The 24,486-nt window shown below is 36.4% G+C and overlaps 2 protein-coding genes across 4 annotated transcripts in view; one reads left to right on the plus strand and one right to left on the minus strand.

The window, feature by feature from the left end:
- Positions 1 to 830: 830 nt before the first annotated feature.
- Positions 831 to 15,993, minus strand: LOC106877010 (quinone oxidoreductase PIG3). 3 transcript variants are annotated; one of them, XM_089337615.1, is made up of 8 exons: positions 15,786 to 15,993; positions 11,541 to 11,687; positions 10,506 to 10,641; positions 8,677 to 8,808; positions 5,375 to 5,587; positions 4,607 to 4,711; positions 3,678 to 3,769; positions 831 to 2,870 (listed from the first exon to the last, which is right to left on the minus strand). In XM_089337615.1, exons 1-8 carry the CDS (start codon positions 15,900 to 15,902, stop codon positions 2,628 to 2,630), a joined length of 1,185 nt encoding a protein of 394 aa, XP_089193741.1. In that variant the 5' UTR covers positions 15,903 to 15,993; the 3' UTR covers positions 831 to 2,627. The 3 variants fall into 3 exon arrangements, with proteins under 3 accessions (XP_089193741.1, XP_089193742.1, XP_089193743.1); XM_089337616.1 differs by having other exon boundaries at positions 15,448 to 15,968; XM_089337617.1 differs by lacking the exon at positions 15,786 to 15,993 and adding an exon at positions 12,301 to 13,074.
- A 128-nt stretch (positions 15,994 to 16,121) lies between these two features.
- Positions 16,122 to 24,486, plus strand: part of LOC106877032 (uncharacterized) — an 88,343-nt gene continuing 79,978 nt past the window's right edge. The window contains exon 1 of the mRNA XM_089337610.1: positions 16,122 to 18,138. The gene's annotated coding sequence lies outside the window, so the exon portion shown is untranslated. The remainder of the gene's footprint in view (positions 18,139 to 24,486) is intronic.

Genomic DNA, 24,486 nt, shown 5'->3' on the forward strand with positions numbered 1-24,486 from the left:
TTTTGAACATAGTCTCCTGCATCTTCAAAAGTGATGCAAATTGCTTCAGATCTTAGATGGTGATACGTCATGTCTTCTTGGGTATCCCTCTCGTTCTCAGTCCCTCCAATGATACCCATCGTATCAGAAGTTTGACACTGATGAATTTTGTAATGTATTCCAGATAGGCGAGTTCAGTGCCATTGATGTTTTTAATTAAATTTAAGTGGGTCATCACTTAAGTAAGATGAGCAATGAAAGAGCGTCTACATAGCTTGATCTGCTAGAAATAACAGCTAGATTTCTCTGAAATCACACCCTACCATTTTAAAAAAGAAATGACAGGTAGCAGCCATCATCATCATCAATTAACATCCTTTTTCCATGCTGGCATGGGTTGGACGGTTTGACTGAGGTCTGGAGAGCCAGCAGCTGCACCAGGCTCCAATTTAATCGGGCAGAGTTTCTACAGCTGGATGCCCTTCCTAACGCCAACCACTCCGAGAGTGTAGTGGGTGCTTTTTATGTGCCACCGGCACAGGAGCCAGTAAGGCGGGCCTGGCAACGAACACATTTGGATAGTGCTTTTTATGTGCCCCCGGCACAGGAGCTAGTCAGGGGGTACTGACATCGGTCACAATCGGTTGGTGCTTTTTACATGTCACCGGCATGAGAGCCAGTCATGGAGACAAGATATTTGAAAAATTGTGCTGGACAGAAGATAGTCTGTAGTTGTCTGAATCAAATATGTAACTGGTGTTTATTTAACTGAATCTCGGGGTGAAAGGTAAAGTCCACCTTAGCAGGATTTGAACTCAGAGACCAATAAAAATAAGATGGCAACAAAAGCATTATAAGAATATTGAAAATTTTATTTTATTTGCAAAAATATAGGCTTGTTTTTAACTAGATGCACAGATTCTGTAATTTCCCACTTTTCATGGGAGAAGAGAAAGGATTTTGTGACAGGAATAATTTAATCAAAGGCATAATAATGTAAGTGAACTAAACTTTACAGTCACTGAAACTTGAAATTTTCTTGACAAAAATAAATTTCTTACATTGGCACAAGGCCAAACATTTTATAAGACAAGGATTTTATATATATATGTATATATATACATACATTGGGTTGTCAAATAAGCTTGTTTCTCTATTTTTTTTCATTTATTCTAATCTTTGCCATGTTATCTGAATTAACATGAAAAATACTTTTTTTCATTATTGTGTTTTATGATGTTTTATACTTTTATTCTTCCTTTACAACTTTTGTTTATTGTTTTTGAAATTCGAATGTTTTACCTCTTTTCGGATGTATGATGGTGAAGTACCAAGTAGAAAAAACAAACAAACAAAAAACAAGAATTTAACAGACAACCCAATATATATCATTTTCAAACAGCTTGCCGAAACAAGTTGTACTAGTTGAAAGCTCCGCATATTGGACTCTAGCAGATTTATGGGGTCATCAGGAGAAAATGCCTGCTGTTTTGGGGCCTTCCTCTTGATGACATTATTATATATGTATGTATGTATGTATATATATATATATATATATATATATATATATATATGCATTATATATATATATATATAATTCAGAAGAAAGGATTATCAGGCTCTTCCAGACTAATGACATTGAGATTGATGCAATCAATGTTTAATGTGAACATTTCTATGTCAATGTTTGCTGGATGACCATGAGTGACAGAGGAGGAGATCTCCAGAGAGGTGCAGAAGGTAAGCCTGAGAAAAGTGAAGCACAATGGGAGTAACAGTTAGAGAAGAAACCGGTGGGTCAGAGGGGAATGCTATTTCTAGCAGGTGGATCAACTACTTCATTGAGGCTCCCTTGTTGACTTATGGCTAAATGTCATTATGCTGTTAAATACACTAATATAATAATAATAAAAAAGTTTTATCTAAAATATCAAGTTTTCCCGGCTAAATATATGGTCTTTTTTATAATTTTGGTTTTAACTTTTAAATTACTTTACACAATTGGGGTTACAATGAGGGCATTCATGATAATAGTGTTGATAGCCCTTGTTTCTCTACAGTAAATCATCAATGGCAAAATGTACTCGTTGAAGATCATTCTTTTAATTTCCATGGAATCTTTGGGACTTGCAAGAAAGATTTCCTATTACATATATACATATATATATATATATATATATTGTGCAGACCTGAAACTTACTTGTGTGCATGTGTATGTGTATATTTGTGTCTATATACATGTATATATATATATATTTGTGCATATACATGTATATATGTATATATATATATATATATATATATATATATATATATATATATACACATACATACATACATACATACATACACACACACTCACACACATACATACATATATAGAGAGATAATTGCTTATCATATTTGCTGTTTGGCGTATTATACAGTTTATTATTATTGTTTATTATCAAGCTCATACCACTGAGTGAAGAAAAATAGACTTCTAGTCTGTTTATTATTATTATTCTATTTTTGTTTTTTATATTCATTTAATTGTCTTTTTATTCTATTAATTTCCTTTATTCTATTAATCGAAATGAGTAAAATCTAACTGTATAGAGGTGGGCAGAGTAGTTAAGAAAATTCATATCCTCCAGCTAATATCAATGCTACAATTCAGTTTTGATCTGTGTTTCTTCTTTGTTGATGTTGTCGACAACACTGACAGCATCAGTGTTGTCTTTGGCAACTCGTATCATTATCTTGCCCATGTTCTTGTTCGCTTCCATTTTCTCATGTGCGGCATTGATCTGGTCTAGAGGAAAAACACTGTCCATAACAGGCTTCAAATGACCTCTTTCAAAGTGTGACAAAGTTTGCTGTGAGAAGGCTTCGACAAGTTGACCTTTATACTGAAATTACAAAAAAACAACAAGAGTTAAGGGTTAAGATAAGGTGAGAAGTTTCAAAAGACAACAACAAATTTAAAAAATCAATGATAATTAGTTAATAAATAAATAAATAAATAAATAAAAACCAATAGTTATGGTTTAGTTAAGAAGCTTGTTCTGTGGTCTTAGGTTCAATTCCACTCTGTGGCTTCTTGGGCAAGTGTTCTCTACTATAACCGTAGTTGACTAATGCCTTGTATATGAATTTGGTAGGCAGAAACTGTGTGGAAGCCTTTTGTGTGTGTGTGTGTGTGTGTCTACATGTATCTTTGTGTGAGTATTTGTCACCAGCTCCCTACTGCTTGATAACTGGTGTTGGTTTGTTTATGTCTAGATAACTTAGCAGTTTCACAAAAGAGACTGATAGAATAAGTACCAAACTTGAAAGCAGAGAAAAGGAAAACAAAACATTAGTACTGGGGTTGATTTGTTCAAGTAAAACCCTTCAAGGTGGTGCCCCAGAATGGCTGCCATCTGACTGAAACAGGTAAAAGATGAAACCTTTCCAGGATTGTAACTATTATCAGATAAGGGATCAGTCCCTTCTTAGCTCTACTTGTGCAAATTTTATTAATGTAGTTTAACACCAAGTTAGCCCTGATTAAGCCTGATCAAAGGCTTTCTATCCTATGACCAATGGGTCATTTTTGTTTTTTTACAGGTATAGTCTAGTCAACCATTAAATATGACTCGTTTTTCCATGTTCATTAGTACTGTGATTCATACATAGACATTATGTGTTACTAGCTAAAATCTAGGGTTACTCACCTCATCAGTACGTGTCCTTAAAGTTGTGGCCATCAAACTGATTCTCTTCTTTAACAGTTCCAGGAATAAATTTCCATTCACTGACCGTCCACCTGTGAAAGAAATTAAATAGAAACATTGAGATGCAAGAATGGTTGTGTGGTTAAGCAGTTTACTTCCCAAACACACGGTTTGGGGTTCAGTCCTATTGTGTGGCATCATGGGAAAATGCCTTCTACAATAGCCCAGGACAAACCAAAACTCTTGTGAATGGATATGATAGATGGAAACTGAAAGAAGACCATTGTGTATATATATCCTCTTCATCATCTTTTAACATCCTTTTTTCTAGGCTGGCATGAGTTGGATGGTTCAACAGGAGCTAACAAGCCAGAAGGTTGTGCAGAGCTCCAATGTCTGCTCTGGCATGGTTTCTAAAGCAGTGTACTGGGTAATTCTTTTGTGGCACTGGCACTAGAGAGGATACCAAGTACTCACAAGACAAAACTCTTCAATGCAGTGGGACAGACTATTGAAGGATGTGAAAGTATGAAAGAAGAACTGGAAGAGGCATCTTACTGAAGAGGAGCGTGCATACATATTCTGGTGTCAATAAGTATTCTAAAACCAATATTAATCTAAGAATTTCTGAAGAGAAACAAGTTATAAAAAAGACATGCAAATCAGCTTAATACTGCCCATAATGCAACAGGTCACAAATGTTTTTTATAGTGTGACGGCCATATTTTTCTTCAACCAAAAACTAAAAGCAAAATTGAACTCTGTATTTTTCTAACAACCAGAAATATCAGGTTATATGAATCTTTTAGAATTATATTCTCAGAGAGCAATACTTAATATTGGTTTAAGAATACTTAATTGCACATTTTGAAGTCCTAAATGATTTCTGTACCAAGATTACAACCACCCCAAACTAATTTTATACTTACCAAGAAGTCCATATAAAACCCAGCGTCCATCCATAGCAAGGCAATTAACATTCATCTCCCAGTAAACACCTCCAACACAATCAAGAATCAAGTTGACTCCACGACCTGTAAACATTGCAAACATTTATTTCTAAAGCGTTTTTGTCTGCACAAATAGTTTCAACTAGTCATTTCGTAACACCTCATTAAGCAAACATTTTGACATGTGACACCCGAGTTCACTAGATATATTGACTAGTGAGACATTCCTTCAACTAAATATGTAGACAAGTGACCTCCCTTAACTCTTTAGCATTTAAACTGACCATATCCAGCCCAAATATTTTACCTGTTTTATGTTCAAACTGGTGAGATCTGACCTCTCACCCCAACCCAACAATGTCACTCTAAAAATAGACAAACACATCATTAATATGCCAACAGAGAATGGAAAAATATAAAAATCACAACTGATCAAGCACACTAGAGGACAACACTATTAATCAAACATTCTGACAGGTGATACACACCTTTAACTAAGCATGTTATCTGGTGACACCCTTTAACAAGGCATGTTGACTAATGAGACATTCCTTTAACTAGATATTTTGACAGGTGGCACTTGATTAGTGAGACACCTCTAATTAACTGTCAAAAGTAAGAATCCAAAATTAATCTTGACTATCCCCTAGGGTAGCAATTTAAAAGCACACCTTCAGAAATGTTAACTCTGACCCTCTCACAAAATTACAAATGAAGGAAGGTAGTAGAAAGTAATCAAAGACACACCTTCAGTGAATTTCATCACTTCTTCTGAGAAATCAGTCTCTTTGTAATTAAAGCCAGCTGAGGCCCCTAACTCAAGTGCCAACTTGATCTTGTCTTCTGAGCCTGCTGTCACAATTGCTTTGCCTTTAGCTAATGTCACCAACTGGATTGCTGCTGTACCAACACCACTTGCTCCTGCATGAACCAGCACATAGTCTTCAGGTTGGAGTTTACCTGCAATATAAAGAAAACACTACTAATTCTTATATATATATATATATATATATATATATATATATAGACCTGGCAAGAAAAGTGAGATCATGGCTGTAGCCTACACCAGTGTCACATAACCAGCCCATTGAAAAAGTACCTTTGAATCGTCAGGCAACATGCTGTGCTTGAGGAGACCTATTGAGTAAAGTAAATCAAAATCAAATCAAATGGAAATTATAGTTGTGGCCAATACCAGTGCTGGTGGCATGCAATAAGCACCATTCATGCATGGGTCGCTGCCAGAGCCGCCTGACTGGCTCCCCATGCTGGTGGCACGTGCAAGTGAGCACTCCACAGACACGTGTACCCTTAACATAGTTCTCAGGGATATTCAGCGTGACAAGGCTGGCCCTTTGAATTACAGGTACAACAGAAACAGGAAGTAAGAGTGAGAGAGAGTTGTGGTGAAAGAGTACAGCAGGGTTCGCCACCATCCCCTGCCGGAGCCTCGTAGAGCTTTAGGTGTTTTCGCTCAATAAACACTCACAATGCCCGGTCTGAGAATTGAAACCGCGATCCTATGACCGCGAGTCCGCTGCCCTAACCACTGGGCTATTGCGCCTCCACACATGCATATACAGACATGCATATATAGGATGATTACTTCATTTTGCCAGATGAGAGCCACTTTATCTGAAACCTCTATACATCATTGGATTATAGTGACATACACTAACACAACACTTATGACACTCTTTAAATGTCCATTGTTAAACCATCTAGTGACAAGCAAGAGCAACCATCAATGCAACCATTGGTACATACATATTTACACACAAATAATATCTAGGTACATACATATTTACATAGGTACATACACATTTACACACAGACAATATATACATACATATACATACATACATTTACATATATATATGAATATACATTTATACACACACACACATGCACTTATTCATGAACAGATATTTGTAAAAGTGGTGTAATAAATATTTAACATATTTGTTTTCTTATATGTCATAATTCAGTTTTGTTTGAGTTTACAAAACAGCCACCCCCTTTCACCTTATAATAACTTTCCCTATCACCTCCTCCTCTACCTCAGAGTGAGCAAGGCCAGGTGACAGAGATAGATAAATTGTGAAGCAACAGCATTTCACAAAGCGAAACAGTATCATACCAATGCTTTTAATTATGCAATTGCGCAATGCTTCCCTATAAGGACAAAATGTCTGTTACAGTTGTTTAACTTTGTTAGAACTGCTTGCTTTTCATACTCCCAAATTATTTTTTCTTTCTGACGTTTTATTACTGGAATAATAAAAAAAGTTATTGTTTATCCATTACTGACAATTTCAAAAGATTTTATTACTAAGAGCAGTAACACTTTTATTACCGAATTTCTGTTGAAATACATAGCCTCTGTTTCAGTTAAATTTGAAATTAATCTAGAATTTATTGAAATAACTTCGTTGTTATTAACCTTTTTGCTACCATATTTCTGTTGACATATAATGCTTTTGTTTCAAATAATTTTTTAAATAATATCCAGCTGTAAAAACCACGCCAAAACTGACCTCACCTGTGCGAGTGCCACGTAAAAAGCACACAGCCCACTCTGTAGAGTAGTTGGCGTTAGGAAGGGCATCCAGCCATTAAAACCATGCCAAACACACACTCAGGAGTATGGCGCGGGCTCCCGCCTGGGCGGCTCCTGTCAATCAACCCCAAAAGGACGAAAGGCAAAGTCGACCTCAGCAGAATTTGAACTCAGAATGTAGCAACAGGTGAAATACCCCTAAGCATTTTGCCCAGCGTGCTAACGTCTCTGCCAGCTCACTGCCTTAATAATAATGACAGTAATAATAATAATAACAAAAATAATAATTTATGCTAGAAACATATATTCTACAAAGCCTTAAATATGAATAAAGACGGTATTAAATTCACACTATTTTTCAAAGGTAATTTCTATTGCATTTTCTTAATTTGGTCTCCATTTCTAAAAATTTAAACTGTTCATATATGGTAATTATGATACATGGCTGTTTGGTCTAGGTACATTAGTGTGTGTGAGGGCGGGGGAAGAGGCAACAATGAAAGTGGGTGGGTGGATGGGGGGGAAGATTTGTTTACCCATCATTAAGATAACAACATTTGTCTTTATCTCATGTCCACTAAACTACCTAACCACCACCAATCTCAATTCAGATATATAAATGAAAAACAAGTGCATTAAAAAATAACAAACAACAACAACAAAAACAACCGCAAAAGATATTCACATTGTCTGATTTTGTGACATAATCAACATTTATTTGTGCATTTATGTTACTTTTTTTGTTTGTTTGTTTGTTGTAGTCTTTTATATATTTTCCATTGTTTTACAAAGCTTTTTATTGCAAGCATTTCTGCTTGTTTGTTAATTTGCAACAAATTCTGGATTTGTTAAACGAAAGATAAAAGGATATCTTTTATCTTTAATTTATTCCAGTCATTGGACTGCAGTATCGCTGGGGCAATGCCCTGGAGAGTTTAGTTGAATGGATTGAACCCACTTGGTTATCTAGGCAGAGGGAAAAGCAAAACAAGGAGAGAGAGAGAGAGAGAGAGAGAGAGTGATCAAGAATGAGGGCAGAAACATAGAAAAAAATGTGAAAAACACAACATAGAGAATGAGAGGAAAGAAACACAAAGAATCTTAACAAAATCCACTCCTGTATATACACACACACATTTATATATCACACACATGCTCACAACCTTACAAATTATTCACGCATGCACCCACACATATGCACATTTACATATCACATACAACAAATTACACACACACACACACTCTCTCTCTTTCTCAAAACTCAACAAATTATACACACACACACCTACATATTATATATACATCATACATACATTCATACCACACATTTATAATCATGAATTTATACAGGGAGAGAAAACAAGAAAGAAAAAATAACACACATACACACAAACAGTTAAAATCGTACAATTATTTATACAGAAAAAAAGACGAAAGATAAACATGAGAACACTGAACATTGAACAGAAGGTGAAAGAAGAGAACATACCGACAAAATGTAACAGTTGAAAGGCAGTGAGCCAAACCTCTGGAATGGCAGCTGCTTCTAAGAAGTTCATATTTTCAGGCATTGGCATCACATGTTTAAAGTGCACCGCCACAAACTCAGCGTTTCCTCCACCTATAGAAAAGATGAAAAGAGAACAAACATTTGTTAACAAAGAATTTCTAGTATACACATTTATATATATATATACATGTGTGTGTGTGTGTGTGTGTGTGAAGACACAAGGCTCAGTGGTTAGAGTGTTGAGCTTACGATCGTGAGATTGTGAGTTCAGTTCCCAGACTGGGTTGTGTCTTGTGTTCTTGAGCAAGACACTTTACTTCACATCGCTCCAGTTCACTCACCAGTAGAAATGAACTGCAATGTCACTGGTGTCAAGCTGTATCAACCCTTTTGCCTTTCCCTTGGGTAACATCGGTGGTGTATTTCCATCAAATACTGAGCATCAACCCAATACATCCAGTGTGTATGTTCTTTTGACTTTTGTTGTTTGTTACTTTTAATTTGCCTACTTATACACACACACACACACACACACACACACGCACACACACATATATATAATATTAGGGATAAAAATCCCAAATTACAGGTAAAAACTCAATTAAAATCAATTTATTAAAAATTAAAATTAAATTAAGTTTCACAGTATTAAATATATATATATATATGGATTTTCATCGATTAGTTCATGAACATTGGTTCTTTTCCCTAAAACTATATATATATATATATATATATATATACACATCCCATTATTTAAATAGATATACAGTAAAAAAAAAAGGTGGGGGATGTACCAAAATTTATCCAGAAACCATGCTAAGCTCTGACCTAATGAGCTAGTAGGCTTGAGAGAATAACTATTTTTTTAAATAAGTATATATTAACACACACACAACCATTAGAGCATGGGCCCAGCCCCCAAAACACTAGGTCATGTGACTTCACACACACACATCATCATATAATTTTAACATCTACTTCTACGTGCTTGCATGGATCAGATGGGATTCACTGAGGTAGATTTTCTACAGTCAGATGACCTTCTTGCCACCCAATGCTCACCTGTTTTCAAGCAAGGTAATGTTTTTGCATAACCAGACATGTTTTTAGGTATGATTACAAATTAGGGACTGTCTTTGTTCACATAACACTGACATTCATTGATAGTAACTATCCTGTGATGTCAGGACAAGGAGACACAAACATGTACACATACACACATACAAACACACATATATATGCAACAAGTTTCTTTCACTTTCTGTCTACCAAATTGATCCACAATGCTTTGTTCAGCCCAAGTATTAGAAGCACCAAGCAGTGACGTATATAAATACAAGGTCATTACCAGCTCAAATATTCTTGAGATATATTCTAACTCATAAGAAAGTCATTCACTGCATTCTGTCTACAATGAGGAGACACACAGGGGGCACCCATGCCAGTGGCACATAAAAGAAGACACCCAGTACATTCTGTAAAGTAGTTGGCAATAGAAAGGGCATCCGGCCATAGAGACCAAGACAAAACAAACAACTGGAGTCTGAAGCAGCTCTCTAGCTTGCCAGCTCCAGTCAAACCATCTAACCCATGCCAGCATGGAAAACAGACGTTAAATGATAATGATGAGAATTTTTTCCATGACAAAATGCAATGAATGGCTTTCTTACAGGTTCAAATATTTCTCAAGCATAGTAAACAGTAACCAACATGTCTACTAAATCTAGTATTACCTTACCTACAATCTCACAATGTACAACGAATGTTTCCCCCCCCCCTTGAACTTTTCTAAGTGCTCCACTCACCATTACAAAGACACATGACTTTGTCACCAACTTTCCATGCAGAACCCACTGAAGCGCCAACTTTCTCAATGGTTCCAGAAACTTCGAGTCCCAAGATAAGACTTGATCCAGGAGGGATTGGATATAAGCCTCGGCGCTGAAACAAAAATTTAGAAATCAAATATTTATACACACAAACATATATATATATATATATATATATATGAGCGAGATCGTTGCCAGTGCCCCTGGACTGGCTTGTGCGGGTGGCACATAAAAGACACCATTTCGAGCGTGGCCGTTTTCGTGCGGGTGACACGTAAAAGCACCCACTACACTCTCTGAGTGGTTGGCGTTAGGAAGGGCATCCAGCTGTAGAAACTCTGCCAAATCAGACTGGAGCCTGGTGTTGCCATCCGGTTTCACCAGTCCTCAGTCAAATCGTCCAACCCATGCTAGCATGGAAAGCGGACGTTAAACGATGATGATGATGATGATGATGACATACATGCATGCATTCCTTTATACATACATGATGGCTGTCCACCCATGACCAAAGAAGTAAATCACTGACCATTAAGAATATTGTGTATCAGATAAAATTATACTTTACCCTACTGGCTCCACTGGTGACTAATGAGTCCACTTGCCTGCATGACATGAAATATATGCCATGGATTATCATCGAACATTCTCATTTGAAACTGCTAAAGGACCTTACCTATAATTTAGTTATTTGGCCATAGAACTGTGTAAAGTATACCTATTTTACTCTGATCCTGCCTTCATTTTTGACAAGCTGGAATGTAATAATATCCTCAACTGGGGATATTTCTTCATTTTTACATCTCCCTGACTTCTCACTCTCTGATGATGAGATACTCAGCTTATGGAATCCTTACTCAATCTCATGATCCACATGCTTGGATCAAGTTAAATGTTTGTGACTCTGATTCAGTCATTATTCTCATCTCTCGTGAAATATATCAGTCACCAGCTCAACCCAAGCAACAAGTGAACCTATACAACAACAACAACAACAATAATGATACTCACCTGCAAGGTATCTGCTCTGTTAATAGCACTGGCCTGCACCTTTACAAGAACTTCATCGTCTTTTAATTCAGGAATTAGTACTTGATTCACATAGAGTACATCAGGTTCCCCTGGACTGTCAAAGTATGCAGCTAACATCTCTGTCTTCTAAAAGAAGTGAAATTGAACATAATAATAATAATAATAATCAGTTACACATAAACAGCTATGAACTTGCATGTTGGTGAGTGTGCATACGTGTGTGTGTGTGCATGTAACAGCATTTCTTTCCGTTATGTATATTCAAAACTCAATTGTTTTCAAGTTTAATCCATCTTTTAATCCAATTTTTTTCAGGCATGGCTGTGTGGTAAGAAGTTTGCTTCCCAACCACATGGATTCAGGTTCAGTTCAAATGTATGGCACTTTGGATAAGTAGCCTCTACTATAGTCCTGAGCCGACCAAAGCCTTGTGAATGGATTTAGTGGACAGAAACTGAAAGCCTGTCATATGTGTATATACATGAGGGGTGCTGAAAAATTCCTGGCTTTGGGTAAAAGAAAATACAGGGTAAGTATGAGAGGCTGGATCTGGTCAGTTTGAACATAAAACAGGTAGAATATTTGAGCTGAATCTGGCTGGTTTGATGATGACGGTGATGATTTTTCTATGTCTTTTATGTTTTATTTGTAACAATAATATTTCTAAGTTCGATTTCGTTTCAAGATCTTCTCAATCACATTGTCAAAATAAGCTGATAATAGTGAGATTATTACAAACCTGTTTCTGCTACCAGCCGCAGAAATACAGTAACAACTGTGCCTTTGTCAACACTTCAACATGAAGATGAGACCAAGAGAGTTTTAAAATGTCAACAGATTTATAAGCAGTGAGTCAAAAAACTTGATCAACTGAGATTATCCAAGCAATTAGTATACAAAAACTCACTCTGGAGTATTTAACCCTTTAGCATTGAGACTATTCTGTCACATGTAATGCTTATTTATTTACATCGTTTTGAATCAATCATGCGTTATCTCACAGTTTTGAGGTTTCAATGATGTGATTGTTTATTTTTAGAAAGACATTGTAGGGTAGGTGTAATAGGTTTGATCTGGCCAGTCTGAACATAAAACATGTAGAATATTTGAGCCTGATATGGCCAGTTTAAATGCTAAAAGGTTAAAGATATAAAAACAATAAGCAAGGGAGATAATTCCAGTGAGATCAGTTGACTGATGTTTTTCGACATTATTAACAATGTAGATTGGTGTGGATCTTGGATTATTAAGCTTATACTTTCAAGTTTTATCAAATAAAATGTGCCAAGTCAATTTTGATCAAACAGGGCTTTGGTCAAGGCATACCAGCTGTGACCATCCATCTTTTTCCTTTGTGCTGATACACTCCAACACCAAATTATCCAAAGGTGTTCTTTTCTTTCTTTTTAAAGGTGGGGTTTAGCTGCTATTTCTAACAGGTTAAACAGCAATGTAAGAGCAACTTGCTGGCTCATAAGATGTACACATTAAACACTGGGGTGATATCTAGATATGAACTATAAAAGAAAAAGATTTAAAAAAGGGAAAGAGAAAACATGGCAGAGATAAAGGAGAAAAATGATAGAGAAAGAAACAGAAGGAAAGTGGGTGGGGTGAAGATAAAGCAAAAGAGACAATATAAATGAAAGATTAAGAAAAATATACGAGGGAGAGAACGGGCAAGAAAGTGACAAGAACTATGAAGAGAAAAGAATTCTAGAAAGAAAGAGAATGGCTGAACTAAGACACAGTAAGCAAAGCAAAGAGATAAGATAAAAGGAGGCAGGGTAAACCGGCTAGATTTCAATCACATTATAATATATCATACACACACACGTATATATGTGTATATGGATGTGTGTGTGTATGTATATTAGCTGTGGACATCAGCATGCCTTATGGAGAAAGCATGAAATTTTAATCAATTTCAGTAATGGTAGCAGTCACTGCTTGAATACACATTCTGCTTTATATAATTCAAGTTGTCAACACATACAGAAATATATATATATATATATATATATATACACTGAGAACCACTTCCCATTGTCAAACGGTGGTTGTCACGCACTGATGACGGGGCAATACCCAGAAACTCGGGTCCGTGTGTATCACGTCAGGCTGGAGATGGGAAAGATGACTTCCCTTTGCAAGTACTGATAGGACACAGAAAGTGTGTCAATAGGCAGCTGGAGGAGATGTCTTCCTGGGGCTACAAGCTACAGTAGCAACAACCTTTAAGGGTTAGCCACATTTAGGTGGCAAATATACTTCACGATATATATATATATGTGTGTGTGTGTGTGTGTGTGTGTGTGTGTGTGTGACCTTGTCAAAAGCACTGTACTGTTACACCAGCATTATCCAACGTGTTTTTTTTTATTATACGTTTTATTTAAGACGATAGAGAACTATATAAAGGTTTGGCTGGTGTTTCTAATAAATCATGCGGTCATGTAGAGGCTGCCTGGTTGTGGTTTGTTTGTTTGTGTAACACGAAGTCATCTTTGAGCAGATCTAAGGCATTCCAGCTTTGACCATTCCGTCCTTCGGTATAGCTAGTAATACCATGTTACCGTGTCTAAATGCATCCTTCCAAAAAAAGACGGAGGTGGGAGGAGGGTGAAGGAAATTTGGCTGCTATTTCTAGCAGTCGAGCGCAAAGCTCAAATCATCATCTCGCCTGCTGGTCGTACGTGAAGCAGTCGAGCACAACAACAACTACTATTATTATTATTACTACTACTCTCCCTCCTCCTTGTCGGGTACTTAAGTTTCTAGCACTTGCTTAGCTCGAAGAATGGGGAAGGAACTATTCTACGGTAGGCAGAGGAGGGTATATGACAGACCAAAGTGCTTAGTTCCGTACACGGAAACAATAAATTCTTACACAGAAGCAAAACCCCAAAATTGAGGAGATGGGCAACGAATTAATCTTCTTCATAGAAATACAGGGTGTTTTATAAATATATTAGATTGATCTCTTGACTATTGTTGTAGGGCGGATGCAATGTTGACCTTCGCTGGATTAGAACGCTAAACATAAATTTACCCAAGAAGTTGTCAAGTACTTTACATAATCAGCGAGGGAGCCTCTAAGTGGTTACTTGATCTGCAAGAAATAGCAGTCAGTATCACTCTTAATCACACCCAGACGGAAGAACATTGGATAAAGGTACTCCTACATATCTGAAAAACGATGGGATGCTCACGACCGGAATGTTTTTGGTCATAGATCTGCTTGATTATGGTGGCGCTGAGGTTAAAACAACATCTAGTATGTGGGAAGCTTTGTAAGATAAAAAGGCAACCACACACAATAAAGGAAGGATGTGTGTGTGTGTGTGTGTGTAATAAAACAAGGACGAGTCGGTCATTATCAGAATGCCTTTCAGCACAGGTTTGGTCTATCTCGTACAGGATTAGCCGTTAATCAAAATAAGCGCATGTTTAGGGCCTTTAAGGGAAGCAGGGGGTACCACAGAAATGATAAAGGATTTATAGTACAAAAGGAATCGCTTTAGACATATTAAAATTATATTTGAAATGGATTCTATGATTATAATTTTGAAGTATTCATGGTGAAAACTGAAAAAAATGTATGGTTTATAATTGTTTATATTTTGAATTACGTATATAAGGGAGCACCAAAATCTTTTAAGTGCTTAAGGGCCTCTGTGGGTCTATCAGAGCTGACCAAGAGCTAAACAGTATTTAAATACACTAAAACAATAGCAGACTTCACCAGTTGCTCACGGTATCTTACATCGCTACATACAAACACACACACACACCCAAAGTATAGTATGATGTTCGTGAGGGTTCCGGGTAGTTCTAGCACCCCAGTTTAGTTATTATCCGCAGTAATATCGTTTTTTCGGCTTACCTCAAAAATGCTTCAAAGTGGAGAATAACTGTATTCCCTTGTACGATTATATATAATTAGGAAAGTGTACTCGTTTCTATATTTTGTTGATTATCAATTTTCTGTTTCAACAGTCCGTTATATATACTTATGCATGTATGTGTAGGTATGTAAGAAGATTTAAATGTGAATCATTTTACACTATATTCTCTCGTCATGTACTTGACAGACAGATAGATAATATCGCACGTTTAAACTTCCCTTCTCTCTTTTTCTTCTTCCGTAATTTCTTTCATTCTTGTTTTTTTTTTTTTTATCTTTAAAGGTGGGCTGAGGATTAGATACATCAAGGTACTTACGTTATTGTTTTCAGCGTGAGAAATGACAACGTTCAGTCTAAAAGCAGTGCAAAGAATGCACACGAACAAAGAGATCCGAGAGATCAACTTGCAGTAGTAACGTAACAATAATATCATCTAAAAGATAACAAACTGGAATGCCTGCATCTCAGGCCGTCTAATTTATTGCCTATCTGACTAAGACAAATAAGTTCGAATCGAGTTACTTCCCCTGTTGTATTTTCAGAGGCAACACAATTTGTTAAAAAGATAGCAGTAAGTACTTTGACCTTCAGCTGTACGAGTTTATGGGGTACCCGTGTTTAGTGTTTAGCAGTGTGGTGTTCATTGCGGTGACTTTTTTTATTCAATTACATGAATGTATTGCAGCTGATCTCTCTCTCTCTCTCTCTCTCTCTCTCTCTCTATATATATATATATATATATGGGAGAATATACAAAAAATAACAACAGACGAGGACAGGTGGTGTAAATAACAAAAGTATATATTAGTATGACGCTCGGGAATACGGAAAGTCTTTGACGTTTCGAGCTACGCTCTTCAACAGAAAGAATACGGAGACAAGGAGAAAAACACGGAGAAAAAAAATTGAATAGTGTTCAGTCAACGGTCAATCATAATAATGCTTAACTGGTACTTATTTCATCGACCCTTAAAGGATGAAAGGCAAAATCGACCTCGGTAGAATTTGAACTCAGAACATAAAGATGGACGCAGGTGGTAAATCGACTACACCGACCTCAGTACTCAAATGGTACTTATTTTATCGACCCCGAAAATAACAATAACAATGGTTTCGTATTTTCGCACCAGACCACTAACTTCAAGGGAGGAGTCGATTACATTGACTCCCAGAGATCAACTAGTACTTATTTTATTGATCTCGAGAGGATGACAGACAAAGTTGACCTCGGCGGAATTTGAACTTAGAACACGAAGACAGATAAAATGCCGCTAAGCCCGGCGTGCTCACGATTCTGTGAGCTCGACAACATTGCCAAAGAGAACAAGGGAGATAACCTTGAATACGGAGTTATCTCCCTTCGAACGTTTTGTTTCATGTTATGCCACCAAGTTAAATTTTAAATTTTCATTTACAAACTTTTTTAATTATATATGCAACAAATTGCTTGTTTGTCTGGCCACAAGAGCAATGGCTTGAAAGAACATTATAGTTATGACTTTTAACAATGAGATAGGCCGTTCATTTTGGGTCGATTTAATGAATTCCATTGCTTAACAGGTAATTAATAAAATAATTAACTAAGCGTAAGTGATTGCACCACTGAAATCCCCAGATCTTTTGTCACAGTTTTTCAATTCTTTTAATCTGGTTCTAATTGTTTTAAAATTTGGTGTACTAGTGTAGTTTTGTATGCTGATTATAGAAAGGAAATTCATTTTTGCAATAAATTAATAAATAAAAAGTTAACAGCTTTGTAAATTTTGGGGAACTTCAGCCAATTGAAAGTCACAGACATATTAGTATTGGTTTCCATAGTAACAAGCCAAGGTATGGTCTGCTTAAAACTCCAACTTTTTGTATTGACTTTACCTGCCTGTTTTCTAAATGTTTGTACGACCTTGTTTTTGTCATTCCCGCCTGTTTTTTGCTTTCCTTTTTTTTTTTTTTTTTTTTTTTTCATTTTTTTCCCTTGAGAAACGAACTGATATTTTCGGTTCCTGACCAGTCACTACTTCATTTTCATAATTCTGAACCCGTGTGTTTTTTGGGACCTTTTCAACCTAAATAGATGTATAACAGCAGCCAACTCGTTTAACCTTTCGAGTATGATGGGTAAACTGAAAACCGAGGAGGATGCGGTTTCTTACTTACAAGAGAAGGGTGTTATCTCTAAAACAAAATTATGTACAAAAAGACACTATTTCAACAAGGAGGTGCTTCGCTGGAATATTTACTGGTGGTGCTCCAGACAAGGATCCAACGAGTGTGCGTCTATCAGAAAAGATAACATGGTTAGAAGGTGACACATTTCCTTTTCGGATTGTATTGCCCTCCCCCTTTATTCAGGGGTCAAGGAATTGACTTCAGTGCGGGTCTGTATTGAAGAACTGGGGACAAGCCACTACACAGCTGTTGATTACAACAGCTAAGTTTGTAAAATATGTGCGTACGACCTGCTCCACAACCCAATTCAGACAGGTGGTCCAGAGGAAATTGTTGAGGTAGACGAAACAATCTTCACAAGGTGTAAATACAACCAAGGTAGGGTGCTTGCTACCTGAGCGGTGGATTTTCAGAGGAGCGTGTCGACCTCGGCAGAATTTGAACTCAGAACGTAAAGACAGACAAAATGATGTCAGCTGACCGTCTTACAGAAGTCAAATAATGTGAGTTATTTTACTAAATACTTATTACTTTCACAGTTAAGTGAATCTAAAACATTGTATTCAACAGAAATATGTTAACAAAAGAGTTAAATCGATTCCACGATTTGACCCCATAGGCAATTTACCCACAGATAATGAAAATTATTTTACCCTCTCTATTTGACTATCATTCCCTCCCTCCCTCCCTCTTTGATTATCTATCTCGCTGGTGATGAATGGATATGTGCCACCTGATTATGCTTATATGCATGTGAATGATACATGTGCTGAACTCGTTTGCTTAGTAAAATGAAATTGATAAACCTCTGACTTCGATCACTTGATAGATTGATTGTTATATACGTATAAATGCATGCTTACATACACACACACACACACACACACACACACACACACACACACACACACACATACACACATACATACATACATGAATGCATGCGTAAGTTTATCATCGAAGCATATATGAGCATGTCTAGACATGCAACTTCCTCTCTGTTTTCTAAGTAGGGTGTTTCTTTACCTTGCTGTAGCTACCATCACTTATAAGACTTGCCAGTTTTTCCAAGTAATAATAACAACATCGAAAAATACCTTAGGCACAAGAACCTAAGTTCGAAATTTCCCCAAAACACCTGATGAAAGCTGGAGAGTATAACAGCCGAAACGTTTTGTTAACAACAAACAAGATGAGGGCAAATATTTGTCAAATGTAAATAATGTAAATAATGATTTCCCACGTTAATCTGTAGGAATCTTGGCATTGAACACCATTACCACACACAAACACACATCTATACGCAATGGCTGCCCCTCATTTGTGTATCTGTGTTATTCCTTCTGCAGTTACACAACAAACGTGTCTATTGACACTGTTGCAATATTGATGTGCTGACTCATATTCCAAGAAAAATAAGCTCTTTCTTCCACTGAGAAAAAAAAAACAAACAAAATGTGTGACTGAGTAAAGTTTGAACCAGCTCCAATCCTCACTGTCTTTTCTTCCTTCTTTGTTTCTCTATGTACACTCATCTGTAAACACCCATACACAAAGGTGGTGGTGGTGGTGGTGGCAGTGGGAAACATCTATGATAGCAAACAAATCTCTCTCAAATCTCAGTTTTCTTTCAATCATTTCTGCTTGCCTGCCCTCCTTCTTACCTTCCTCCCTTCTTCTCATCCTTCCTTCTCTCCTTCTTCCCTTCCTTTGTTCCTTCCTTCCTTTTCTTCTTCTTTCCTTCCACACACACACACACACACACACACACACACACACACACACACACACACACACACACACATATATATATATATATATATATATCATGTATATATATATATATATATATATATATATATATATATATATATATATATATATACACACACACACACACACATATATATATAATGGGCTTTTTTCAGTTTCCATCTTCCAAATCCATTCACAAGGTTTTAGTTGGCCCAAAGGCTATAGTAGAAGACATTTGCTCAAGGTGCCACACAGTAGGATTGAACCGTGAACCATGTGGTTGGGAAGCAAGCTTCTTACCACACAGCTACACTTCTGGCTATACAGGCACACATACAGACAAGCAGACAGACAGATAAATACCTGCACACACACACATATACATGCAAACAATGTAACAGGATATAAATATGAAAAGTATTTTACATATCTACAATATAACAGGATATGAATATGAAAAGTATCTTATTAATAATTAGTTGTAATGACAAAATGATTTATTAGAAATTGCTTAATATCTGAAAATGCACTTTCAGTATTATTTCTCATATGGTGTGAATATCTTGTATGGTATATTTTCTTTTCATTGACATCAACAGCACAGTTAATGGTTAACATGCAGTTTACAATTGTAGAACAGTGGAAGTATATTTTCCTAAAAATGTGAAAGTAAATTGTGATTCAAACTGGAAGGGATGACAGTGCCATCTTAAAATTTCATAAAAGTGACATAAAGAATTCCCTTGTTATGCCATATTATCAGATACCTACATGCAAGGTACCTTCTAGTGACATGTGAGGTATTTCAGATGATATACCATTCCAATCTATTATACTCAGTAATGAACACACTAAGAAGATGATGGTTTTCATATTATATTAAACGCTAGCAGTATAGCCTGGCTTTGCCCGGGATTAAATTAGGATAATTAAGCTAATCAAGTTCTTTATTTCAAACCAAACTAAGTAATATTGACGTCAAATTTGGGCAGAATCAAGAGCGCATGGGATGGGAGTTTGACCGGCAGAGGTGATCAGGTTACACATGCTAGCCCCATCATCTAACACCTCTTTGCCAATGGGTTGGGAACCCTTCCAGCAAGGAAAATGGAATGCCCAAAAGGGCTCCCGATTCTCTGTCAGAAGCAGATCACAATTAAGATCACAACTAAGTCTTAAGTATATGCATGTATGTATATATATATATATGTGTGTGTGTGTGTGTGTGTGTATATATATATATATATATATATATATATATATATATATGGGCAACACACACACACACACACACACACACACACGTACGTACGTACACCAATTGCATACATATTTTTTGTACGCATACATGTTCGTATGTGTGTGTGTTGCCCGTGTATCAACAAAACACTTTTTTCCTCGATGGAAAAAAAAAGCAACAAAAGTCTTAACAAAAACTTACTCGTCGCTCGAAGGGGACTTAACTCCTGTTGTAAACAATGGTGGATTTCTCCGACTCGAAAATTGTTAAAAGTTTTGGTTGAAAATTTATTTTTACTGCTATTCGCTGGTGCCTCTGGGAAAAATAAGTTGACAAAAATACAGCTAGGGTCATGACAAATGTCCTCCTAAAATTGGAGCGACATGCATGCTAATTTGTAGACGTGCATAAATTACATTCATGTACACACGCCCACACACACACATCCTGCCTTTTATATATACAAATATTGTATGTTCTATGCATTTGGTTATGTCACATGCATTGTTTACATGAAATTATGGGATGTCACTGTTATTTCTTCCAGTTTCCATTGCAATTTACTTTCATTATATTTAGGATGATTTATTCTCACTTTTTTTATGACCAATTAACCTAGTTTATTTTTTCCCCCCTCTAAAATTCTCACCACTAGTTACCCCCTGAAAGGTTCAACCAGTGCATAAACAATTTTGAAATAAATTTCCTGAATTTTAATCAATTAGTTACAAATATTATTTTACTTTCATAGGAGTGCGTGTGTGGTAAGTAGCTTGCTTACCAATAACATGGTTCCGGGTTCGTTCCCACTGCATGGCACCTTGGGCAACTGTCTTCTACTATAGCCTCGAGCTGACCAAATCCTTGTGAGTGGATTTGGTAGACAGAAACTGAAAGAAGGCGGCGAACTGGCAGAATCGTTAGCACGCAAGGCAAAATGCTTAGCGGTATTTCGTCTGCCACTACATTCTGAGTTCAAATTCCGCCGAGATCGACTTTGCCTTTCATCCTTTCGGGGCCGATATACCAATTTTTGCTAAGATTTGTTCTTTCACTTTATGGACACACAAAACCAGGGTTCAACAAAGTGATCAATATTGATCCTTAGGAGTCTGTCAATATGGCAATTCAAAGGGTTGATAAACATTTGAAACTATTTTGAGCCTTAAGAGTGCTGGATTATGAATATAATATGAGTAAATTTTTATTGTCCTTTATCTATTTCATTAAATTTCTTTAGATATTTCTGATAGGCAACAAAATTCCTGCACAACAGCATGAGCCTTGTTGAGTCAGATGTAATTTTGGGCCAGGTGCCTCTATCATCCTCAGTACTCATTTCTGCTGCACCGCCTGACCTCTCTCTTGTGCCACATGTAATAGCAAACTTTCTCATTGGCTCCAACAAATTCCTGGTTACATCTTTTGTTTCCTTCACAGCCAATCCAAGACTCCTGAACATCAAATGAACCTGGTTTCAACAAATCCTCTGACACGTACCTCTTCAGAAACGCATATTGCCTCCCATCCAAATATTTTCACACAGTTTGACCAATTCTGTATTTTCTGTCTTTCCTGAGGAAAACGCATTCTGTGTTTGCTTCCCAGGGAACGCAGTTTTACCATCTTTACCGCTTTCCTTTCCTTGCACCACAAGACGGGGTTGAGTCTCTTGGTTGCAAAAAGTGAGAAGCAATATTTATCATTAAAGTCAACAGACAAGTCCCAAGTCTCGTCCCATTTTGAATCATTTATCTTCGTTACAGTGACTGGCTTGTAGCATTCACCTTCTTCACAAATCTTTATCTTTCCATGTTTCACTATTTGTGAATTTCACCGTGATCAGTGAAGGCTGACATCAGGTTTAAAGAGCAACAGCAACAAGAACAACAGTAGCGGCTGTGTTTCTCCAATGCTGTTTGACCTTTAAGTGCAATTGAATACTTCTGTAATAATGATTACTGGAAGATAACAATCAAACATTAAAAAGAAAATATTTCAACAAAATAAAAAATAAAAAATGACAAGAAAAGAAAAAAAGAGCAAAGAAAATTTAAAAGGTAAAAAAGAGAAATGTAGAGATACAAATAAGAAATATGTATGTACATGAATTTTTTTTTTTTTTTTCTGAGATTTATTTAAGTTCTTCACAGAATCCAAACATGACATTATGTCACATGTGGCAAGGCTTATCTATTTATTTTTATTATTTGTATTATTGATTTTTTTTTGAGTCAAGATTCATAGTTCCTAGAATTTGAGAATGGGAATGAGTCAATGTTAAGTATACATATGCATGCAAGTGCACGCATATGTGTGTAAGTCTCCATGTGTGTGTGTGTGTGTGTGTGCATATGTATCTCTCTCTCTATATATATATCTTTATATACATATATATATATATGTATGTATGTAAGTATGTATACATACATATATATATATAATACGTATTGCATATTTATGCGTACATATATACACTCACACACACTTACACATACATGCATACATACCTACATACATACGTACAAACATACATACATACATGCATACACACACACATACCTACATACATATATGTACACACACACATGTGAGTGTGTAAATATACTTGCATATCAAGGAATATCTCTTCAAGGAAGTAGAGAAGTGTGTGATGCATGGTGGCAGTGGTGTTGGCAGTGGTGGTGGCTGTGGGAGGTGTATGCAGATGTGTGTGATTCATTGCTCTTCATGTATGTGTATAAGAGTGCATGTGTGCTATCTATATGCACTAACAATTGAATGTTTGTGTGCATTTATTTATTCTAAGAAAGCTGAAAGTCTCTCTCTCTCTCTCTCACTATCTATCTATCTATCTATCTATCTATCTATCTGTCTGTCTGTCTATCTACCTTTCTATATTAATGGGTGTGTATTTGTGTCTATGTATATGCATATATACATATGTATGTATGCATTGCCAAATCAGACTGGAATTTAGTGCAGCCTTCCAGCATGCCAGCCCTGGTCAAATTGTTCACCCTATGCCAGCATGGACAACAGACGTTAAATGATGATGATGATGATGATATATATATATATATCTTTGTATGTCTTTTCTGTTTTTAATTATTATAAATCTTCCACTGAGGAAGGAGCCAATTTCCAACAAAGATACAAGGCTCCATCTTTGGGATGTTGTTAACACAGACAAATTCACATTTGGAACTTGGGAAAAGTCCCAATATATGTATATATATATATATATATATATATATATATATATATATATATATATATACTAGCAGGGATACCCGGCGTTGCCTGTGTTACATGCAATTGAAGAATTAGACTTTTCTGTTATATTTTCTGTAATGAACTGGAATACCTGATTCGAATTCCATCAAAATTGCAGATGAGGGTTCTTTCCCTAAAAACATTCTAATCATGACACATGTATCCCATACTAATGATCTTTATGCGCAGATTCCAAAATTACAGTCTTATGGAACCTGTTAAAAGGATTTTGCTCCTGAAAAATGGAGGTCATGGAGCTCTAAAATGTGGGAGTTAAGGCCCGTATTGGGGGTGGGTGTCTTTATGCCAACCAGAGAAGTTGAATTGTTGAGAATCTTTTTAACTTGAGTGTTATATCTATTGTTCAAATTTCTTTGAAATAGGAAATATATGTATGTTCACTGGGTTTGTAAAAGAGAGCAAAACTACAGGAAACCAAAAGACGAATGATCACAATAAGCAGTCAGCTACCCTACCCTAGTCGTTACTACTCCCCAATGTAGGATTCCTCACCATACAGGTGACAGGCACAGCCGTAAGATGCATTATGAATCTATAGCAATTGGAAGGGTGTGACCCA

Source organism: Octopus bimaculoides, chromosome 19, assembly GCF_046866305.1.
Source record: "Octopus bimaculoides isolate indiv1 chromosome 19, ASM4686630v1, whole genome shotgun sequence".
In the NCBI taxonomy this organism is placed as follows: Eukaryota; Metazoa; Mollusca; class Cephalopoda; order Octopoda; family Octopodidae; genus Octopus; species Octopus bimaculoides.

What these genes read in the sequence shown, in the direction of transcription:
- LOC106877010 (XM_089337615.1), bottom strand. Translation starts at nt 15,902, where the DNA reads ATGATATTATTGTTACGTTACTACTGCAAGTTGATCTCTCGGATCTCT. An exon ending in AGTCATGTGTCTTTGTAATG is followed by an intron (nt 8,809 to 10,505) that starts GTGAGTGGAGCA and finishes TCTTTTCTATAG; the next exon opens with GTGGAGGAAACGCTGAGTTT. An exon ending in AGTGATGAAATTCACTGAAG is followed by an intron (nt 4,712 to 5,374) that starts GTGTGTCTTTGA and finishes CAATGTTTACAG; the next exon opens with GTCGTGGAGTCAACTTGATT.